This window comes from Leptonychotes weddellii, chromosome 1 (genome assembly GCF_054177405.1).
Source record: "Leptonychotes weddellii isolate Sample4059 chromosome 1, ASM5417740v2, whole genome shotgun sequence".
Taxonomy (NCBI): Eukaryota; Metazoa; Chordata; class Mammalia; order Carnivora; family Phocidae; genus Leptonychotes; species Leptonychotes weddellii.
This window is the reverse complement of record NC_138369.1, coordinates 141,076,113-141,098,327: the sequence shown is the minus strand read 5'-3', so window position 1 is coordinate 141,098,327 and position 22,215 is coordinate 141,076,113. Positions and strand designations below refer to the sequence as shown.

The window sequence follows — 22,215 nt, the reverse complement described above, 5'->3', positions numbered from 1 at the left end:
GGGGAACTCAACTTACATAGGATAGTACAAACAAAATGCTCGATGTCATTGACAACAGTTCCTTCCACGAGAGAAGGCAAGTGTGGTTGGAAACTTCTCTTTTGGTCAGGACTTTATGCTAAGTGAAATACACCAGACACAGAAAGAAAACAATTGCATTATCTCACTTATATGTGGAATCTAAAAAGAGTTGATTACATAGAAGCAGAGAGCAGAAAGGTGATAACCAGGGGCAGGGAGGTGGGGAAAATGGGGAGATGTTGGTCAAAGAGGATGGAGTTAAAGTATAAATAAGTCTAGAGATCGAAGGTACAGCATGATGCCTATAGTTAATAATATTGTATTGAATATTAGACAATTGATAAGGGTAGATTTTGGGTGTTCTTACCACCCCCACAAATAAGGTAACTACGTGAGAAGATATGTTTGGTAGTTTGCCTGTAGTAATCCTTTCACTATTTGTATGTCCATCAAATCATCATGTTGTATACCTTAAATATAGACCATTTTTATTTTTTAAAAAAGAAAAAACAACTACACTTTCAAATGCTCCCCGTGTGCTACCTGTCTCCTGTGGAAAGCATGGTGCCCTGATCACATTCATTCATTAAAATATGAGTTGGGTGTTATTAGTCTCATTTTTCAGGAAAGAAATTTCTCAGTGAAAGTAAATAACACATTCCAATGGGGCTGAGTCGGGGTTTAAACTCAGGTCTGTCTGACTTCCAAGATCAGTGATCTTTCCACTGCACTCTGCAAATAAAAACTTCTTGATTCTTTATATAGGCATATTATTAAGGAGAACATCAGTACAAATAATTGGACTGGGGTTGAGGATGGCCCAAGTAAATAGCTACAAACATGTGTTAGGCTATCACGACAGAGAGAAGCAGAGATGGGCAGATTCAAGACATGAGTTAATCAAGTCCAACTGGTCTTTGTTAATGAGAGAGTACCATAGCAAAATTAAGTCCAAATGGACCTAAGATCCATAAGTAACTTATAATATCACTTTGTGCAACATTTCTCCTTTCCCTACCTGAGGGGAGGATACAGCAAAGTAAGATCAGGTATTGCAACCACTACAGATCTAGAGAAGGGGGACCTGGAAAGAAGTTCTGCTGGGTAGTTTACAGCCCAATATCCTAGTGGACAAGAGGAAACGGCAGAGAGAGTGAGGTGTGGCTCTGGTCTGGGATTAAAGAGGGGACTTTGTTGTAAAGGACCCAGGAAATGGAAAAAGTAAAAGGAAAGAGCTCCTTTCTTTTTTTCTTTCTGTTTTAAAAAAAAATATCATCATAACTAAAAAGAAATTCTGGTAGTAATAATTATTACATAATAACAGGGTGTTACATTTTGAGTGCCTTCTCCACATTTGAAGATGCCTGGGGTCTGCATTTAACATTTAGTTTAAGCTTTGCAGCTTCATGGGGACCTCTTCAGCTCCAGGCCCCTGTGGCATTATGCAAGCTGCTGAAAACCACACCAATGTAGCAGGAGTGGGAAGCGCTGGTGGCTTTAGTTACTTTAAAAAGTCACATTGAGGGCGCCTGGGTGGCTCAGTCATTAAGCGTCTGCCTTCGGCTCAGATCATGGTCCTGGGGTCCTGGGATCGAGTTCCACATCGGGCTCCCCGCTCTGGGGGAAGACTGCTTTTCCCTCTCCCACTCCCCCTACTTGTGCTCGCTCTCTCTCTCGCTGTGTCTCTCTCTGTCAAATAAATAAATAAAATCTTAAAAAAAAAAAAAGTCACATTGAACGAATCCTCTTTGAGCCCCTTCCAAGTATCAAGTATCGAGTAGTATCGAGTCTTGGAGGATGGTTCACACAAATATGAATAAAATGATCCCTCTAGCCTTTAAGGAGCTTGGCCAAAGTAAAAGAGACCAAAATGTCAACAAATAAAACAAGGCAGTGACGGAGGCCAACGAGGATCACTTTTTTGTCTTGTGATTATGAATTAATCTTTATCCAGAAACTTCCCCTGATATATCATTCTTGCTTAAAGAAGAGGTAGAGGGGAGTATTTAAGAACATGGACTCTAAAACCATCCTGCCTGTGTTAAAATTCTGAGTCTGCCAACTTATTAACTGAGTGTCCGTTAACTCCTCTGTGCCTCATTTTTTTTCAGTCATGAAATGGGAGTAATAATAATGCTTGTTATTATTACTCCCATTCTCTGACCTCAGCTCCGACTTCCCTCACTTCACTCACTTAGCTCCTGCCGCCAGGGCCTCCTCATATTACTGGACTGGATTCCTAGACAGGTATGCTTACAGCTCAGGGCCTTTATGCTACCTCATTTTTTTTACTACCCTAGAGGGTTGTTAGTAATAATAGTACTTACCTGCTAGGGCTGTTATAGGATTAAACTAACACACACTGTAGTATATTTGGAAGAGTGCTTGGTATATACAGCAATGTTGCTCTGAATGAACATTAGCTATTTTTTCTCAGATAAGCATATTGTTAACTTAATTATGGTCATTCTAGGTGTGGTGTATTGGTAGACATTCTCTTCAGACCCCTTGGGGGAGAACAACTGTCTCTAAAATGTCTGTCTGGTCAAGTGGCATTGTCCTAGGCAAGGAAATGTTTGCAACCATCGTGCTCTGGGTCAAAGCTATTGTTCATACTACATGCTGGGCATCATTCTAGGGGCATCAGGGATGTATCACTGGAGAGAACAGACAGAAATTCCTGGCTGCACAGAATTTACATTCTAGTGAGGAGAATTAGACAAGAAGTATAATTCTAAAAGTACATTTTATAATTTTCTGGGAGGTAAAAAGTGTCAATAAAATAATAAAGAAAGCCTACTGGTATGAAGAAGGCATGTTTGATTTTACATAGAGTAGTCAGGGTAGGCCTGAGGAACACGGTGACATTTGAGCAGGGTCTGGAAGGAAGTGAGGGAGTGAGGGAGCACGACCCTTGGGGGAGGGGACAATGCCAGACAGAGAGGCCAGCTAGCATAAAGGCCCTGAGCTGGAAGCATACCTATCTAGGCATCCAGTCCAGTAATATTGAGGAGGCCCTGGCGGCAGGAGCTAAGTGAGTGAAGTGAGGGAAGTCGGAGCTGAGGTCAGAGAATGGCAGATTATGTATTGTCCTTCTGGGTCATTCTATGGACTTTGGTTTTTCTTCTAACTGAGACGGGGACCACTGCAGGGTTTTGAGGATAGGAGTAATATGAGCTGCCTTAATATTTAAAGGGATTGCTCTGGCTGCTGTGTTGAGAAGAGCCCACAGGGGGGCAAAAGTAGAAGCAGGGCAAGGGTAATCCAAGTGAAGACATGATGGTAAATCAGACCGGGGTGGTGATAACAGTGGAGGTGGTAAGTAGTTGAATTTTGGACTTACTGTGAAAGTAGAGCCAAAAGATCTCCTGATGGATTGGATTTAAAATGCAAGAGAAATTGCAAGGTCAAGGATGACACCAAGGTTTTAGGCCTGATACGAGTCAGACTTCATCTGGGACAGGGTTGTTGGGAGACAGAGGGAGGACTTTCAGGATTTCAAGGTTGGAATTGTAAGTGGGAGGAGCCCTGTAAGCATCCAAGTGGGCAGTTGCCTGAAGCCTCCAGTTCAGGGGAGATGGCCTGGCTGGGGGTAAGATTTGGGAGTCATTACCATATAGGTGGTAGTTAGTGCCATGAAACAGGATGAGATCACCAAGGGAGTGAGTGTGGATAGACAAGAGAACCAAAGTCTGAACCCTGGGCACTCACTCCATGCTCAGAGGCTGGGAGAAGAAAAGGGACCAGCAAAGGAGACCGACAAGGAGCAAAAGTTAGGAACAAAACCATGAAAATAAGATGTTGTGGAAGTCAAACTCATTTCCAGGAGGAGAAAATGATCAGCTGTTCCTTACTGCTGATAGTTCAAGTGAGGTAAAGACTGAGAAACCTTTTGACTCAGGAGTTTGATCTCAATAAGAAGAGTACCAGTGACATGGTTGAAGCAAAAGCCTGATTGGAGTAAATATGAGGATAGACAGAACCTGGAGACAGCTTTTCTTAACACTTCTTTAAAGGCATTTCACTGTAGCTGAGCAGGAAAACAAGGACAAGTGGCTGGCGGGGGAAGTGGATTCAAGAGGGAGTTTTTTGTTTTCAAGATGGGACAAATAACATGATTTTATGTTGATGGAGATGATCCCATAAAGGGAGAAAATTGATGATGTGGGAGAAGAGAGATCTGCTGGAGCACTTAACCTTCGGATTGGCCCCTGTATGTTTCTGTGGGGCAAAGAGCCAAGAAAGGAAAGAATAAAAAAAGTCATATAAAACACCAAGCAGTTCATAGATGAGCCTCTCCCTGAAATTAGAAACCAGGCTTTTACCTGCACAAATGAAAAGCGCATGAAATAAGCCATTTGTTGAATGACTACTAGGGCCACTTACGGTGACAGGTCCCTTGCCTACGTTATCCAAAAGCTTATTAACCGACTTCCATCATCAGTATCATTATTACTACACTCATAGATGAAGAAAATGTCACTGGGGGCTAAAACAACTTCCTCAAAGCCATACTGAGCATATGTTAAAGAGTTCGCAGTTCACGGTGAGCTCTTCCTTGTTGCTGCAGGTTCCTTGAAGGCTGAGGGCCTTCATCTTTGTAACCCCAGAGATGGGCTCAGAACTCCGCGTAGGTTCACATTCCCGCGTGCCCAGAGGCACTGCGGTCGGGTGTGGGTCCGCTTCGTTGCCTTCCTCGGAAGCATCCTTTGGAGGACATTCACACCAGCATTGTCTTCATTGGTTGCAGCAACTCAGAAAAATAATGTTGGAAAATAGAGAAACTTTCAAAAGAAATGACAGAAAGGAAGTCAGAATGAGTTAGTTCCGAATCCTCAGCCGTTCGCTGAGGCCATTCCCCAGTGATTTTACAAAGCTGCTTCTCTGACGCATCAGGTACCTGCCCGCGGGCGAACTGTCGGGAGCAGGTGAGGTGTGGTCACCTGGAGTTTCCCAGTAGAAACTTCACAACGGGTGAGGAAATCATCACCGGAGGACGTGTACCCTCCCGCCCTTCTTCCAGTTCGTAAAAAAAGAAAGAAAAGAAAAGAAGAAAGAAAGAGAGAAAGAGAGGAAGGAAGGAAGGAAGGAAAGAAAGAAGCCTGCCACAAACGTCTCTAGTGCCCTGCTGTAAAGGCAGCTTTGAGAACCGGCGCCGGGTGATGGGGAGAGCAGCCGGACTCCTCCAGCGGCAGTAAAAGCCCCAACTGCAAACGGCCGGTGAACTGGGCGGCTCACCGACTTACTGCCCCCAGTCCCGGCGTGCCCGCCGCGGTGGTAGCGCAGGGGCCGGGGCGCGGGACCCAGGAGCGCGGAGCCCACCACCGCGGCCGGAGGGGGACCGCACCTCGGGCCGTGGAAGCACCGAGCGCGCCCTCCCGCCCTGGCCGCGGTGACCCAGCCGCGCCGACGCGCCAGGTGAGGGGGGGGGCGGGGACCGGCCGGGAGAGGGGGGCACCGCGCCGTCTAGGGGCGTCCGGGCCGCTCCCCTGGGGCGCTGCCTCCCCCGCGCCGAGTTGGTCGCCGCCGGTTGCGCGGCGGAGGGCTGGGGGCGGAGAGGAGGCAGAGGCCGCCCGGGCCCAGGAGGGGCGCGCTGACTGCGCTCGGCGAGTCCGGAGTGGCCGGACGGCTGCGGCTGGAGCTGCGGCTGGGCCGGGCAGGGGGCAGGGGGCCGGGGTTCGGGGGCCGGAGGGAGGGTGGGAGGGCGGGGGCCAGGGCCAGGCGAGAGGGCGGCCGGGCCGGTGGAGAGCCGCGGCTCAAGGAAAGATGAGACGGTGAGTGGGTGCCGGGGACGCGGAGTTGCTTGGCTTCTCTTGCAGGCTCTAGGGACAAAAGCCCGGGCTGGGTTAGCGGAACCCTGGCCGAGCAGCTTTGGGGGGGCCTGAACCCCAGGGGGTGGCTGGACCTTGCTGGCGAGGATCCTGGGGAGGGAGTGTCGGGGTAGGAGAGACTCACAAAGCGGTTGTAGGGAACAGGCGGGATCTGGGGGGACTGGAGGCAACTTTTGCCCAGAACTCTGGGATGACCAAGGAGAGAGGGATTGGGATCTGCGGTGGAGAGCTGCTTTGTCGCGATGGGCGGAGGCAAGTGAAGGTCTGCTGCTGGATGGTGGGGGGCGCGGGATTCAGAGAAGACCCCTTTCTACCCCCAAGTATCTGGCTAGCTGCGCTTCTGATTCTACTGTTTCAAGAGTGGGGCTCGCAAGTTTGAGCCGCGCAGAATCTCAGATTCCGATTTGGCTTTGGATCCCTCCCCGCCCCGAGTGTGTGGTATGGCGGTCTCTGTACCCCTAGAGATAGAGGCTGCAGGCGTTGGGAATGTTCTGAACCCCTGTTTCAACCCGCGCCCGGCAGGGCGGAGGCGCAGCTGAAATGTTTGCTGGTACATTCAATAACTTAGCGCTAGCAGTCATCACCTAACTGAAGCGCGGAGGACCTGGCTAACTCCCGCCACCGTCAGGAAATTAAAAGGCTGACAGGCTGTCCCTTCCAGGGTTGAGGTGTCCTGTTTGAAAGAGCTTCTGAAGTCGACCCGCCTTCCAGAGCCTGCGCATCTACCTTTCTTACGTAAAAGAGGGAACCGTGCCCGCAGCCTTTTAAGTTGGTAGACTTGCCCGGGGCTGGAAATACTCTCGGTTGGCCCTGCCCTGATCCCTAGAAGTCTTCCTTGTGCAGCTCTGAAGTAGCTTTCAAGATTCTAGAATGCGTGACTAGTCACTGCCAAACTAGGAACTAGGAAACGAGGCATACAAATGTGGATTCCTTTCAGTATAAGTATTTGTCAGCCATATTTCCCTTCATTCTAGAAATGTGTTAGTTGCAGATACTTATTTTCAAGTATGGGAGTGTAACTTTAAGCTTCCTAGTGTGGCTTAATTTAGGCGTTTGAGTTATGTCCCTGAGATTCTGACATTATCTGAGTTCAGCTGGGAGAGATCTAAGTGAAGTTCAGTTTCAGAGGGTTAAACTTTTCCCTGAGAGCACTTGAATTCCTGCTTCCTGGTAGGATAGCAACAGAGTAGTTGGATTTGGGATAAATAAACCTCTAGAGCTGCCCACTGTTTTAACAGAAGAGCTATACCCCTGGTACCATTGCCCTCAATTGTGTAAATATTTGTTTGAATAAAGAGCTGAGTTCTTGGAAAAGTAACAGTTGTGTCTATTCACGATGCCCTTTTCATATCCTGCACTTAGTTCTTTAAAAGTGTTTCTTTTTCACCTTACATTTTTAATGTGGAAACGCAAACGTTTTATGTACTTAAGAAACTGTAAAGTCCTGAAAATGTTTATAACGGGCATGTCCTTTAAAAGCCAGGGAGCGTTGAATTTCTGCTCTTCATTGACTAGTGTAGACTTCACCTCCGGAGACCTGGAGGTTTGCAAATCTCAGCCTTTCTGACCAATAGGAAAATGAGATGTTTGGTTAAGAGGAGTGATCATTGCAGTTTGCAGGGGCTTCAATCTGTCTCACGCGGCTGGTAGCTGCGGTTCTTTGGGCTGACGACTGACCGTAGGGGGTGTGTCTTGGATCCCTCTTTGAAATGGTGGAGGAAAGATACTAGGGAAATTGAGCTAAGAGTTTGCTAACCCCTATCTTAAAGAATCTAGACCAAAGCCAGAACTCATTAGCAACCTTTTCAGAAACATCTTATTTCCAGGCTTTTGCACAGGAGAGGGGAGAAAAAGCCAAAGTGATTAAAGCAACCACTGGTTTTCCTTCTTCTCCTAAAAGCCCCATTTTGTAAGCAAGAGTTGATTCTGGAGCGTATACTGGAGAAGATCCTGTGAAAAGAGCAGATGAGGTTATGACTTTGTGTGCTAATTCTCAACCCTTAGCAGGGAGTCCTGTTATGAATGATTTGTAACGGCGGTGCTTTGTACTTCTTTCAAGTAGAATACGTGTGCTTTATAAATCTATTAGGTCTTGGTGTACTTTACTTATTAACAGTGTAAATATCACCCATGTGAAACAAAAACAACTTTTAAGTGATGTGCAGTATTTTCAAGCCCTGATACCCATTATAGCAGTGGTTCTCAATTGAGGATGGGGGGAGATTTTGCCGCCCCCCCCCGGGGGGGCGGTTATTGGCCAATGTATGGAGACATTTTTGGCAGTTCCAGCTGGAGGTAGGGAACAGCCCCACCCGCCAACTGGGCTGCGTCTAGTGGGTCGAGGCCTCAGCTGCTGTGTAATATGCTACAAGACACAGAACACACTCAAAGAATTCTTCAGACCCTAAATCTAGAAAATTGCTCTAGAATAATACTCTAAAATACTAGAGTATTACCTCGTGGGCATATGTTAATAAGATTAAGGATCTTAGTCTAATTTGTATCCTCAAGAAACCAGTTGTGTTCTAGTTAAACACAAAGAGACCATGTCACAGAAGCCTTTTTTTCAGCATCAGATTCTTTTGCCCTTGGCATTAAGAGTCTTTAATATACCAAAGATGTGAAGGAACTTGAGTTCATTGACAACCCTGAGTTCACTTAAAAATTTCAGAATTTGGGAGAGTTAGAGCACAAGGGAGCCTCAGAGATCACCAAGTTCAACCTTCTTATTTTATAGATATGAAAACAGAGATGCCCCAGAGATTAGTGACTCATAAGGTCTCAAGTGAGTTTGTGGCAGATGTAGTTCTAGGTATAACCCAGAATTAGAGATTTTAGAAATTGATATTCAAGCCACTGTAATTTAAAAAAAAAAAAGGAAAGAAAAAACTGGACCTGACCCTTTGTGAGAGTTTAGAGGTACCATTCTCCATGAGAAAATAAATAAGCCCTGTGACTGGGAAGAGTATCATTAGCCATGGTGACAGTGGGGCATATGCCTGGGTGTGCCGGCCCGAAGAAGGAGCTCATTCCGTTGTGTGACCTGTGACACTCCACGTCTGATGCCTACACCATCCTTCCCACGGCAAAGTGGGCAACAGATGGTTCCACAAACATAGCAGATGCTGCTTTTGAATCCAGGTACAAAACAGAACATTTGAGATTTTCCGTCCCTCCCTGCCTTATGGGTTAAGAGTACATGAATGGATAGAGTTGTCTTGGACAGAAGGGAAATGAGAGAGGCCTCCTGAGTATGGGGTTTAAAAAGACACCTGGAATATAAGGAAATGAGCACACATGGTGGCAACTGTGGGGGAAATTCACAAGCTGATGAATGGCTATCTACGATAACTGTGATTGCATAGGACTTGGGTTTGGAGCTCGGCTATCCTTTGGGCAAGTAAGACAAAACAATCCTGGGAATAAAAGGAAATCCTCTTCTCTGACTCCTTTGCCCATGATGCACTCACTTGCCTGGATAGCGCAGGACCTGCAAGTCAAATCTTCTAACTCCTGCGCCATTGTACTTTCTTATACCCCAGTCTCTACCATTCTGTCTGTTTCCCTAATGGGGAAGAACATTACAGTAGTAAAAAGCTATTGTTAATTTCCTAAGAGAGTTTAAAAAGCAGGGCATTTGTGAATGGCTGTGTTTATAGAAAGGGGTTATTGCAGTGAGTTTTGAATTATCAGAAGAGTCATGTCCATATGGCCTGATCAATGACAAACATATGTACGCTCCCATTTACATTTCTGTGTTTAGCCATTAGGCCTGTGATTACGGATTCTAGTTCTGTGTGCTAAGTGGTCCTGCCACAGTAGTTACAGTCCTCAAGTCTTGGAGGTTTGGGCATTAGAGAAGACTTTTTTTGTATGCCTTTCTTGGGAGAGGTCAGAACTCTGAACTGTGCTGAGGTAAGTTCTCATCATTTTGAGAACTAGCCAATGGGTGCACCTTTAGAAATGATTTGAAAGTGATGACTTTTTTGAGGGGTCTGCTCCCTGCAGGTGCCACACTAAAGAATGGTAGCAGCCTTCCCATAATCCTCCTTTTTACTTTTTTTTTTTTTCCAGAAGATGGGAGGCGAAGACATGAGTTGGCTTTGTTTTGTTTTTTAAAATAACTGTCAGCTGGAAATATTTATTGACATTTGAGTAATGTGACCCTTGCCTTTTGAAAGTGAATCAGACCAAATATGGTAGCTCAGGTTGTCAGATCCCTTCAGGATAAAGAGTTAAACGAGAACTTGTCTCTGTCACACAGGATTTGAATCTTCTAGGGGTTAATTTACGCACAGTTGTTTTCATGATATTTAGGGATGTTTCTTACATGTGGAAAAGAAGCTTTGTGCTGTATCTGCTTTAAAGGTAAGTTTGTTATCTATAGCGGCTAGTGGTCAATAATAGAAAAGAAACCCAGGTTTAAAAATCATTTTATTGAGATGAGGTGGGAAAGCCAGGGATTGGAGAAGCTTGCTATACAAAGAAACAGATAAGTAAGATCTAGAGTAGCAAGCTAAGTTACATGGAAAAGTTTTTGAGAGGTTTTTTTACAAGAGATATTTGTTTAGTGTGTGGAAGTTGATTTATTAGACGAACTGCTTTTTCTTCCTTTACAAATTAAGGGGAAGGAAAAGTTTGTGCATGCCAATATTTAATATCGTTACCTCAAGCAGGGTCAGCCTTTTCTAAGACTTGCTGCTAAATCTGGAGTTCAGCAGAAGTTAGTGTTGATCATCTTAGAATACTTGGTTTGCACATTGTATGTGACTCCTCCAGATGGTGGTACGCTTGTGGAATTAGCATACGGAATAGCAAGATTTTTCCTAGATGCATTTCTTGACCACTATACTGCTAAAACAAGGACAGTTAAAAGCAAAGGAAAGTCTGCTCCTGCGTTCTTTTGACCAGTTCAGACCCAGCATGAGTAGTGCTTCATAGCCAAGAGATACTCAGAGGAGACTGGGAAGTGATGTCTGGCTGCCACACTGCTTACGTCATCGCAGAAGTAGGTTTTCGAAAACAGCTTAAGATTTATTAAGGAAATGGCAAGCCATGGGAATGCAGAGCAAATATTTCTTATACATCATGCTGAATCAAATACCCATAACTCTGACCGGGCCTTTTTCGCACTATGCTATGCTGAAACAATTTACCATGCCCTTGGAATGTCATGGGCAGCAGCGCCGGTGCAGACTTTTCCCAATTAGGTAGCTGCCACCTTATCACTAAAACATGTTTCTGTTCTGTGGTCATTTCCATTTCCTGCATTGTATAACTGACACTCCTGGGTTATTGAACCACTATCTCTGGGAGTCCAGAAGGTTCGAGCAGAAAGAATATCCAGTTCACCCTTAGCATTTTAAATACGGGAAGCCTCTGCTAAGACAAGGTGAAGACAGGCGAAGTGACTTACTCCAGCTCCTACTTCTGTTGGTGATTTTGGCAGAACCAGGACTAGGATGGGTCTCCTGACTCATACTCCTGGCAGCCTGTCCGGTGTTCTTTGTACTGGTTTGGCCGTTACAATAAAAATAACCTCCTAATGAAACCATTTCCTTTATTCGGTCTTTTGGCCACAGTTATAAACAACAGCATTTATTAAATTGAATTTAGTTCGTTGATTATGGATCTCTGCTGGTGATTCAAATCCTTTATCTTTCCCTTCCAAGCAATAAGTGGTCTAAAGGTAGGCAGCAGTGTTTTCCAATACCCACTCTGTGTAATCAGCCATTAAGTAATGAGGAGATGGTGTCATGACTGTTTTGTTTTGTTTACTTTATGGCATTTTTGAAATCCATCTGCCCAATTTGTGAGTTGAAGGGGAAAACACAACTATGGAAGATGTGGTTACCTTGTGTTTGCTTCATCTCTCCTGAGCTTACTTATGCTCTATTTCCAGTTCATAAATTTTGGGTAAGAGAACGGGGAACGTAGTGTTTTGAGGTTTAGGGGAGGTTACTTTGGAAGATTAAAAGATGAACCTTAAGAGAGTGTATTTTGATCAGTAGACTGGAATGTGGACAGGGTGGTGGAAAGATCAGAGTTTGGTCCCATAGACTCTCAGCTTCCAATTCAAGTCCCTAGTGGAAGTTTCAGGACCAAAAGAGAGCATCTTTATCCCCATGTGATCCTAAGGTCAGTATTTTTCTTGCTTGAAATTGGCCTTGAATTGAGGGATGCTTTTTCCTGGAGGACCCTCTGCTTCGGGAAGGGGATCTGAAGGAAGGCGCATGCACACACAGTCATGACCCCCAGCTTAGCTACCTCCTGACTCCCCCACTTCTCTGGCTTTATCTTCACTGTGGTGGTCACGTAACAGAGGAGGAGTCTTCCAGGTCCATAGTAAGAATCACCTCACCCAGGGATGAATTATACCAATGATCAGAAATAACAAACATCTGGAAACATTGGATTTCGGGGGGAAATTTCAGGAATCTTCATCTTGAGCTGAAACTGTTTTAGGATTCTATAAAGAACCCTGAAAATATGAGTCTATAATTTCCTATAACTCTCTCACTTTCAAAGAAGAAGTAACCTAATTTATCTACAAAGCATGTCAGTCTCTCTTAGCATAAATATATAAGGTGCACGTGCATTTGTGTGTGTGTGTGTGTGTGTGTGTGTTAAAGTTTTTTTGAGGCTCACATTCTTCAAGATATAACAAGTTTGGCAATTTTTGTGAATACTCCTACGTTTTAACTTTCTGAAGAGATGGTTTTTCTTTGGGCACACATAGTGGTGAAATTTAGTTACCGCACTAGCATTATCTTGCAAGTATTTTGAATATAACTGCCTGATACTTGCAATCTGGACAATGCATTTTTTTTTCAAATTTCCCCCATGTACTTAAAAAAATTAGCTTTTAGGAGCTTAATTCAATATGATAGAGGTTTAGTATTTCATGCTTAAAAAAATAAGCTAGGAGCCACTGATATGACCCCATCATGCTTTATAAAGTGAACCAGTATAATTTTTAAGTCAGTATATATTCATGTAATTTATTCGTATTGATTTTCAAAATGCATACATCTTACCTTTTAAATATTTTATTATGGAAAAATTTTAAGCATACACAAAATTTAACAGAATAATAGTGAAATCTCATGTACCTTCTTATGTGATCCTAATCTTGTTTCATCTGTAGACCTTACTTCTTCCCCCTAAAACATGGATTATTATAAAGCAAATTTTAAACACTGTACTATTTCATTCATAAATAATTTAAAATGTAACTCTAAGAGTAGGGTTTTTTAAAAAAATAACTATATCATTAGCACACCTAAAAAAATAGCATTTACAATATCATCTATTTTCCAATGTTCAGATTCTCAGATTGTCTCATAAAATGTTTTAAATAATTGGACTGTTCAAAACAAGATCCAAAGAAGGCCAATGCATTACGTTTAATCGGTATGTCTCCCGAGTCTCTTTTAATCCAAAACAGCTTCCTCTCTTTCTTGTTCTTTTTTTTTTTTCCTTGCCATATGCTGGTTGAAGATACTGTTGGTTTTTGTTGTTGTTGTTGTTTGGTAGGCTTTCCTATATTCTAGATTTAAGTGATAGCATCTCTGTGGTGTTTATTGTATTCCCTCGGTCTCATATTTTCTATAATCAGAGACAGCATGTTTTTAATTTGAGACCTTTCCTACCATGTCACTGGGTTGAACTTAATTTATAATATATGTATGTACGTGCTTATTGGATTAATATTGTCTCTTTTTTAAAATATTGCTAAAGCTACTTTAATAATGGCATAAACACCAATATGAGTCTAATTGACAAAAGTCACATCTTGAGGATTTAGGTATGAGTCAGGAATTTTGTTGGTGGGAATGGAATTTGAATGGCCCTTATGTGTTTTGACGTTGTTTCTGCTTTGTGGTCTCCCTCCAGCCTGCCTTCCTCACTGGCTGGAGAGAGCTATCACAGGAAACATGACGCCAAATTCCTTGGAGAGTCTAAAGAATATTTCAAAGTTCATACAAACAAGTCTTATTCAAGGGACTAGCACAAATTTTTTTTAAATCCCCATACTTGGTGTTTTACCCTCTTCATTGAAGTCCTCTAAGATTTTTATTCCTATATAACGCTCTAGACTTATTTAAAAGTAGCCTGTGATACAGGAGATAAAGACCCTCATTTGAAGTACAGCTATTGCTGTTGGTTGTGATTACTTTTAGGAAACTTTGAGTTATTTTTTGGACAGAGCTTAGACTTGGTACAGTGAGAGATGACAGAGGGGATCGGTAATGTGGGGATAGACTCCTTTATTGTGATAGGAGGGAGCTGGAACTCTATAACTTTCCGCCTCACTTCTTCCCTCTGCATTAAATGTCCTCCTTATCCCCCATCGCTCACCACTCCCATCTGTGCTCTGTCCTCCCTATAGGGGTATTTGATGCTTCTGTTCTTTCTTTAATGGTCTCCCTGACCTCTTTGCTTAGGTGACTCCAGAATATAATGTAGCAAAACCAAAGCAAACCAAGAGAGACACTGTGTGATCAGTGTCCTGAAAAGTCATGTCAGCCATTGGTCCTCACCTCTCTCCCCAGCCCGGCTGTGGGTCACCCCGACAGCCGGCCAGTTGCAAGGATGCCCTGAGTTACCTGGGTTCTGGAGAGCCTCCTCTGGCAGTCATGGAAAGCCTTCGTGCATTTCAGGCTGCTGTGGGCATGTGGGTAACATGCGTCTGTCTGTGAGGGTGTGTGTGCGTGACTGCCCACAGTAAGATTTACAACCACCTGTGAATAGGTTCCATCTGCAAGGACAAAACAGCCTTCTTCCTCTGCCTTTCAGATACATTTATTCCTGTGTAATTGCTTTTTTTTGGATCTTATGGAGAGATGGAAATATCCTCCTTGGAGATTATCAACCTATGTACATGCGTCTAATGGATACTAATGATTTTGTTCAAATAGGCAGATCTTTTTTTTTTTTTAAGATTTTATCTATTTATCTAAGAGAGAGAGCACAAGAGCGGGATAAGGGGCAGAGGGAGAAGCAGATTCCCCGCCTAGCAGAGAGCCCGACGCGGGTCTCGATCCCACATGACCTGAGCCGAAGGCAGACGCTTAACCGACTGAGCCACCCAGGTGCCCCGAAATAGGCAGATCTTTAAATGACAAAGAGCATGGCGCAAGGGAAGAGGAGTGGGAATCCATTGGCTGCTGTCTTTATTTGCAAAAAGAACAAGAATGGTACAGGTCTACTAACAGAAGTGGTTTTCTTCTCTGCACTGGGATAGAAAACCTCGAGTGAGGAGCAAGAGTTTAAAGGAACAGAGTTTAGGAAACGGGATGAGTGAGTGGGAGATGAGGAGGTGAGTGTTGAGGCGATCATTTAGGGATGCTTGCAGAAACTGTGTGTGGGAGGTGATCTGTGGGGGAGGCAGAATCTGGGGATAGTTGCCGGGAGGAGGTGTTTGCCAGTGGGTGTAGGGCTGAGTGGAGAGGTGAGGCTTGTTTGCAGAGATGGAGGAGGCTGAGGAGGATTTAGTGATGAAAGGAAATATTTGTGCAAAAGGAGGGGATGTTTGTGAAAGGGAGAGCCTAGAGGACTGAAGGTTTCAATGAGGATGATGTTTGGATAACAGAGGATGGGGGAAATGGCTGCTTTTGGAGTCCTGAAATGAAAATATGGCTAGAGAAGGAAGTGGTTATTCCCGCGAAGCTTCTTGTTAGCCCTCCCCCCTGCCCCCCTCATCATGTTTTCTTGTTGGGATTAGTATGGTATTGTACAATGGAACTGTATCCATTGTTCTCCATTCTTAAGCTTGGGGTTTGAGGCTGAAATAGATTTCCTGGTTTTCCCTTTTTGTCCTCTAAAAGCTCCCCCTCAGGCCCCATCTGCTGCCACAGGAATACCCCTCCTCCCCAGAATTCCTGTAAAGAATGGCACTGCTTTTGAGGGACTGCTCTAAGCTGGTGTCTGAATTCAATTATGTGTCATCAGTGTGTGCTTTATTTATAACCTCGCCATATTGTAGACATCAGCGCTGAAAGAGACCAGCCCCTGGACCACCAGTGTTCTGGGAGAGCTCTGAACACCAGCGTCAGCCACCGTCTGGGACAGCAAAAGCGCCCAGAGCCAGCCCCTCAGCTCCAAGGGCCCCTGTAGGGCACAGTGGAGACTCAAACTTTTTTATGAAGTGGAAATTTTAACCGATACCCTCCTGATCTTGGAGGGTATTATTTTTTTCTGAGTTGGCTTCTGTAATCTACATCCTCACCTCTTCCCAGCTGTATGAAACAGTCTCCCCTCTCCCATCACCTGCTGTGCTCCACCAGTCCTCCTCTGATTAATCCCCTCTGTTCTGGGTGACCCTAAGAAGTGTCGGTGCATGGCAAGGTCAAATGACAAGTAATGCAGCATATAGTTTAGGACTCCTCCAAACTCTTCTGGGGTTTCTGGATAACTGCATTTATATGGGCCAGACTGTAAGTCCTTCTCCCTTAACACAACATAACGCAATGCAGCACAGTGCAACACAACATAACACACACTTTGTGTTAATTTGTTTCTTAAAACTTTCCTCTCTGGGTGTGTTTTCAGCATCTTGAAACCAAGATCCCTACATCTCAGGCCACTGCAGTGCTGTAAATTCCCTGTTGGTGACACAGTTTGAATGGGATCAGCTTTGTTGTGTTGTTACTGAGTGTACGGAGTGCTGGAGAACTCTTTTAAAACAGATGCCAGAACTGTGGTTCAAAGAGGAAAGGAGTTACAAAGAAACTCATCAACATGATCCTCGAGATAGTTTTTCAAGTAATTTTCTTCTCTAGGGAAAAAGCGCTGTGAGTTTCTGTGCAATCTTCCAGAGATCTCTTCATGACTTCTGGCATTTTCTAATTGACAGTGAGCTGATGTACATTTCAGGTGATAAAATAACAAGAGCTCTGGGGGGATTAAATTTATGGATTGGAAAGTAAGCCCAAACGTTTCAGCACACATTAACTTCTTTCCTGTTTAGACTTCCCGGTGTTGTCTTTTCTCTCAGATGGGCACCAGATGACTTCTCCCCTTCTCCACGCCCATTCTGTGGATACGCATGTAATACAACGGAGTTGCTCAAGCCCTCGGGACTCTTTTGCTTCCATAATAACAATGCAGTCGTTTTATAATTTCCCTGAGACTTCTTTTTGTTTACATAAGATGTGTAGGAAACCCAAAATAAACACACCAGTGTAGACCCAGAAGCCAGGCTGGAAACGGAGTCATCCTTGTCTGCCTCCCCTCTTACACATGTTAACACAGATCTCTCCCCACTACTGCCCTCCCTCTCCTTTGCCACTTTGGCAACACCTTCCTTTTACCTGCACCATCCTAGCTCTTCCTCATCTTAAACTCAGTTGCAGTCTCTGATGCATTCTATCTGCAGTGTTCCCATCCCAACACTCCTTCCCTCATTTCCTCATTAAACCCAGACTCTTCCAACTGTGTTTTCCACCCTTCCGCCTGCTTGCTCACCCTTTCATCTTCCTTCAAAGTACGTACTGGTTACCATTCTCCATTCTCTTGTGCTTTCCCCATTTCTTAGCCTCCACTTGTGTGATCTCACCTGCAATGAAATGAATATTCTGGAAGTAGGAAAGGAGAAAGGCATCATGCCATGATTGTCACTCCTGGGGTCAGCAAGGGCACCAGCTGATTCTTTACCTTTTGAGTTGAATTGGTTGGTGGGATTAAGAGATATCAAGTTGAGACAGGTATACGGATGCACTCAGCTAGGGCGGGTGAACTAAGCTTCAGGAAAATGAGTCAGTTCCATATTTGTATTTGATGATAAATTTTTGCATGTACAGCCTTTTACATATCTTTAAGAGACCCAGTGAGTTTGAACTGAAAAACTGGGGTATCAAACATGAATATTCCTTCAAATATTCTCTGGAATGTCCGTATGTCCAAATCATGCTTAAATTTCCCCTACAAGTATGTACATATGGGGGAGTAATGTTACATGTTTCTCAGATGTGGCTTCTTTGCAAATGTCCTGCTTGTCTCTTCCCTGGAGTCTGTAAAGCTGATCTTTCAGCAACTACTACGTTGCAATATTTTGGTATTGCATTTTGTTTGGCCAACCAAACTGCTTCAGTAATTATACTTTTTGATTTTTAGAAAAGCATGTGTGAGGGTATCAAGTGTTACCACCCTATAAGGTAGTAAGAAACCTGTAGGAGTTTGATACTCTCTCGTTTTATTTGCCCAAATGAAGAGGGAAGAGAATTTGTTAGTATTTTATTTGGGTGATTAAGTAACATTTGCAACTGCAAACAAGTTCAAATATAGTAATATATTTCATCATCTAAAATGACATCATTATATTATATGGCTGAGTCAAAAATTAAACTTTTTTCACACCAAAATAGAATTTATTTGCTTTATACATAGTGACCTGACCAATTTTATTAGGAGAAAACAGAAAAACTATACTCTTTAAGAAAATTAAACTTCTAAATATCCATTTTTTGACATGAGGTGTTAAGCCCTTCAACTCTGTGCTGTTAACAGAGTAAATATTTAAAATGCAGTGTTTGGGTTCACTGTTTAATTTTTGACTTCTACTTAATCACGTGTGCTCTGGCTTGCTTTCTGGATTGCTGTCTCTGCACATTGTGGGAATTCTTCTTCTAACTTAGCTCTGTTTCCCATTTTGTATACATTATCTTAAAACCAAAGTCTCTCCACGAACTGACTTTAATTCTCTTCTTGTCTATTCTAATATCTCACGGATTTCCTCTTGTAGCCTTGTCTAAGATATCCTAAATGGTTGGAAGATTGCTTTCCAATTCAAACCACTCTTAGGGTAGGCAAATGGCTGGGACCCTTGAGGGTGTATCTTACATGGTGGTAGAGATGGGAAAGGATTTCGATCACTATGAGAGAGAAATGCATGATTATTAAATACAGTTCATCCCAGCAGATTTACATGCTAGACTTTTTTCAAAAAGGACCGTAATAAAGAAAATAACCATTTTTTTTTCCTTACACAATTTTTGTTGTTAATTCTGTCAGAGACAGGACATTTGCTGCATGTGCTAGTAGTCTAATGGGCTTGGGGATTTCTTTATACCCTTAAAATCACAGAATTTTAGGTGTAGAAGTGGCCTTATGCTACCATTAGATAGTACTCATCAGATTCCCTTTCCTTCAATGGGACTTAACTTTATTGTCATTTCTTTCCACTATGATTTCCACAGACTCCCACTCTCTCACTGGGTTAGTCCCCTCCATGCCCCTTTACCTATGTGTCAGTCAGTTCTCTATTAAGGCACGTGTCACACTGTATGGCAATCATTTGTTCATATGAATGTCTTTCCCTTTGGATTGTAAGCTGTGTAAAGGCAGGAGGTGGAATATGACCACATACTTCCCAGCGCCCAGCTGAAAGCCTAGTTTATGGTAAGAACTTAAGGAAGATTAACACCTTCATAGTAGCAAACAACTCCCAAATCTCAGTGGCTTAAGACAATCTTGGGTTGGCAAGGGTCCTGTTTCATGGTGTCCTCACTGAGGGGTATAGGCTAAGAAAGTCTGCATAAACTTGGATGCATGCTAGTCATCTTGGCGGGGGCTGGAAAGAGTGAATCATGCCCCAGTTCTTCATGTTTCGGCTTGGAACTTACATGTCACTTTCTCTCATTGTTCCTTGATCAAAGCAAGAGATGTAGCCATACCCAATGTCATAGGGGTGTACAAGAGCAACACCTCTGTGTTTCTGAGAGGAGGAGGTCAGGAACGTTAGCGAGCCCCACTAATACCTAAATCAATATCTGATGCACAGTGGGCACCTAAGAACCATTTAATGAATAAAGTACCTAGAACTTTCTGTTGGATTTTAAATTTTTCCATACAATAATTAGAACCACTTCAAGTATGTATCCTGTTAACTACATTTTTTAGAAGATGAGGATGCTAATATTATTGTACAAGCTGTGTTCAGCAGACTTCTGGGAATTTTTTTGTAACCACTTTGTTCACTTTACTCATATTAGGGGAGGCGTTGTGTTTGATTTTGTAGTTTTTCAGATGATTAGAGTACGGAATGGGTATATTTGCACAATTAACATTTTGCCTGAGTCATTAAGAAGAGTTGGGAAAAAAAGTTGTCAGATATTTACATATTAAGTTAGTCTGACCAAGAACCTTTTTTAGAAGAGTTATTATCTGGCTCAACAGTTGGACAAAAGCTTAGGAAACATGAGAACGTAATCAACTTAAACATGAAGTATTTCTGAGAACACTTAAGTTCTACTTTCTTAGCAAATTTCAATTATACAATAGTGTTTTCAACTACAGTGTAGTCACCATGTTTTATATTAGATCCTCAGACATCCATCTTGTAGCTGAAAGTCTGTACCCTTTTACCAACTCATTTACAACTTGAATGTTCTCTCTTTCTCTCTCTCTCTCTCTTTCTTTCACACACACACACGTGTTTGAGGTGATGGATGTGTTAACTAACCAGATGGTGAGAATCCATTCACAACATATATGTACATCAAATTACATCAAATTACCACAATGTCCATTTTAAATATCTTGCAATCTTATCTGTCAATCATACCTCAGTAAAGCTGAAATAAAATAAATGCAAATTTTTCTTTTTATAAAAGATTTTATTTATTTATTCATGAGATACAGAGAGAGAGAGGGGCAGAGGGAGAGGCAGGCTCCCAAGGAGCAGGGAGCCTGATGCAGGACTCGATCCCAGGACCCTGGGACCATGACCCGAGCCGAAGACAGACGCCCAACCATCTGAGCTACCCAGGCGCCCAATAAATGCAAATTTTTAAAAAGAGAAGTATTGCCACAGATTATACTCTAGTATTTTACACTGTCTTCCCCCCCTTAACTGTCAAAGCAACTCAGAGTGCATAAAATATGGAAAATACAAACTAGTATGAGAGGTGAATTAAAAATCACTGGTAATACCTCCACCCAGATAAAACCACTACTGACTTTTTGGCATGATTTCTTCCATTCCATTGTTCTTGTTCTTGGTGTAGAATAGGCATATAGACAAAGCAAGAGAAGATATTGGTTCATAATAGGGGGGTAGTGGTGGAAATGGCAAGAAATGATCAGATTGAGACTATGTTTTAGGGACAATGTTGATAAGATTTATTGATGGATAAAATGAGGAAGGAAGTAATAGATGAGGGATAGGATTGAGAGAGGAGACATTGATTGGGGATATCAATGATGACTCCCAGGATTTTGACCTGAGTGTCTGTGTGTAATCAGTGTGTTTGGGTGGGTGTACATATAAGAAAACTGTACTCATTTATATATGACTTTTAAAATTTACTGAACATTATATGAATGCACTTTTTAGGCTAGAAATTATACTTCAAAATAATTATTTTAAATGAGTGTGTAATATTCACCCATATGAAGTATTACAGCTTATTTAACTTTTTCCCTATTGTTAGGCATTTAGGGTATTTGCCCCTCATAATAAATAACACTGTAATGTCCTCAGGGCCCACTTATTTCCTTGTTTCTTCAATTTGAAAATATTTAACTTGAGGGAATTGGCCAAGGTTTGCTGGAATTTGAGCATGGCAGACCAAGCAGAGATGAAGTTAGTTGAGAACAGAGGGGATCATGACTGGAGGTCATCTTGGTTTCAGTCCTCCAAGGGGGCAGAGGGACATATGTCTCAAACCAGGCTTGCGTTGCTTTAAAGATCATAGCTGGTGGTCATAAACAGTTGCTGAAAGGGACATTTGGCTTAGGGGCAGAGATGGCATGGTCCCTGAAGATTGAAAGACCTGACAAAAGCCAGATTGCAGGACCAGATTCCAGCTGGGAGGCAGTTCTAAAGGAGAATCTCATTTTTTTTTTTCTTGAGGTCTACTCCAAAAGATAATCATGCTTTTTATCCACCAGGGCAGGGAAATGGGTTGGAGGATAGGGAACCCAAAGCAGAGCTTACTGGGGGAAGCTGAACTTTACAAGATGATGGGTACTTAGCCCATCACTAGGATTTAAACACCCAGACTGTTTCTTGGCCCCAGCCTGGATAAGAAGCAGTTCCCTACTCTACTGTCTGAATCTGCCCAGGAAATCTGCAAAGCTGAGCATGCAAGGCGAAGTCCCCGATCTCTGGCTAGGACTCAGTGGAGGAAGGCTGTGACAGAAATTGAAAACTAGTGTTCATTTTTTTTTTTTTTAAAGATTTTATTTATTTATTTGAGACAGAGAGAATGAGAGACAGAGAGCATGAGAGGGAGGAGGGTCAGAGGGAGAAGCAGACTCCCCGCCGAGCAGGGAGCCCGATGCGGGACTCGATCCCGGGACTCCAGGATCATGACCTGAGCCGAAGGCAGTCGCCCAACCAACTGAGCCACCCAGGCGC

The 22,215-nt window shown here is 43.2% G+C and overlaps 1 protein-coding gene across 15 annotated transcripts in view; it reads left to right on the top strand.

The window, feature by feature from the left end:
* PHLDB2 (pleckstrin homology like domain family B member 2) overlaps positions 1–22,215 on the top strand; it is a 123,150-nt gene that overhangs the window by 11,675 nt on the left and 89,260 nt on the right. For 10 of the 15 annotated variants that reach the window (XM_081797289.1, XM_081797286.1, XM_081797279.1 and 7 more), the window contains exon 1: positions 10,069–10,220. The exons of 1 other annotated variant lie outside the window; for it this stretch is intronic. In XM_081797289.1, coding sequence (XP_081653415.1) covers positions 10,172–10,220 — 49 coding nt within the window. In that variant the 5' untranslated portion in view covers positions 10,069–10,171. Of the gene's footprint in view, positions 1–5,268; positions 5,440–5,645; positions 5,796–10,068; positions 10,221–22,215 lie in introns of those variants that run through there. 4 more of the 15 variants (XM_081797308.1, XM_081797253.1, XM_081797265.1 and 1 more) reach the window with 3 other exon arrangements.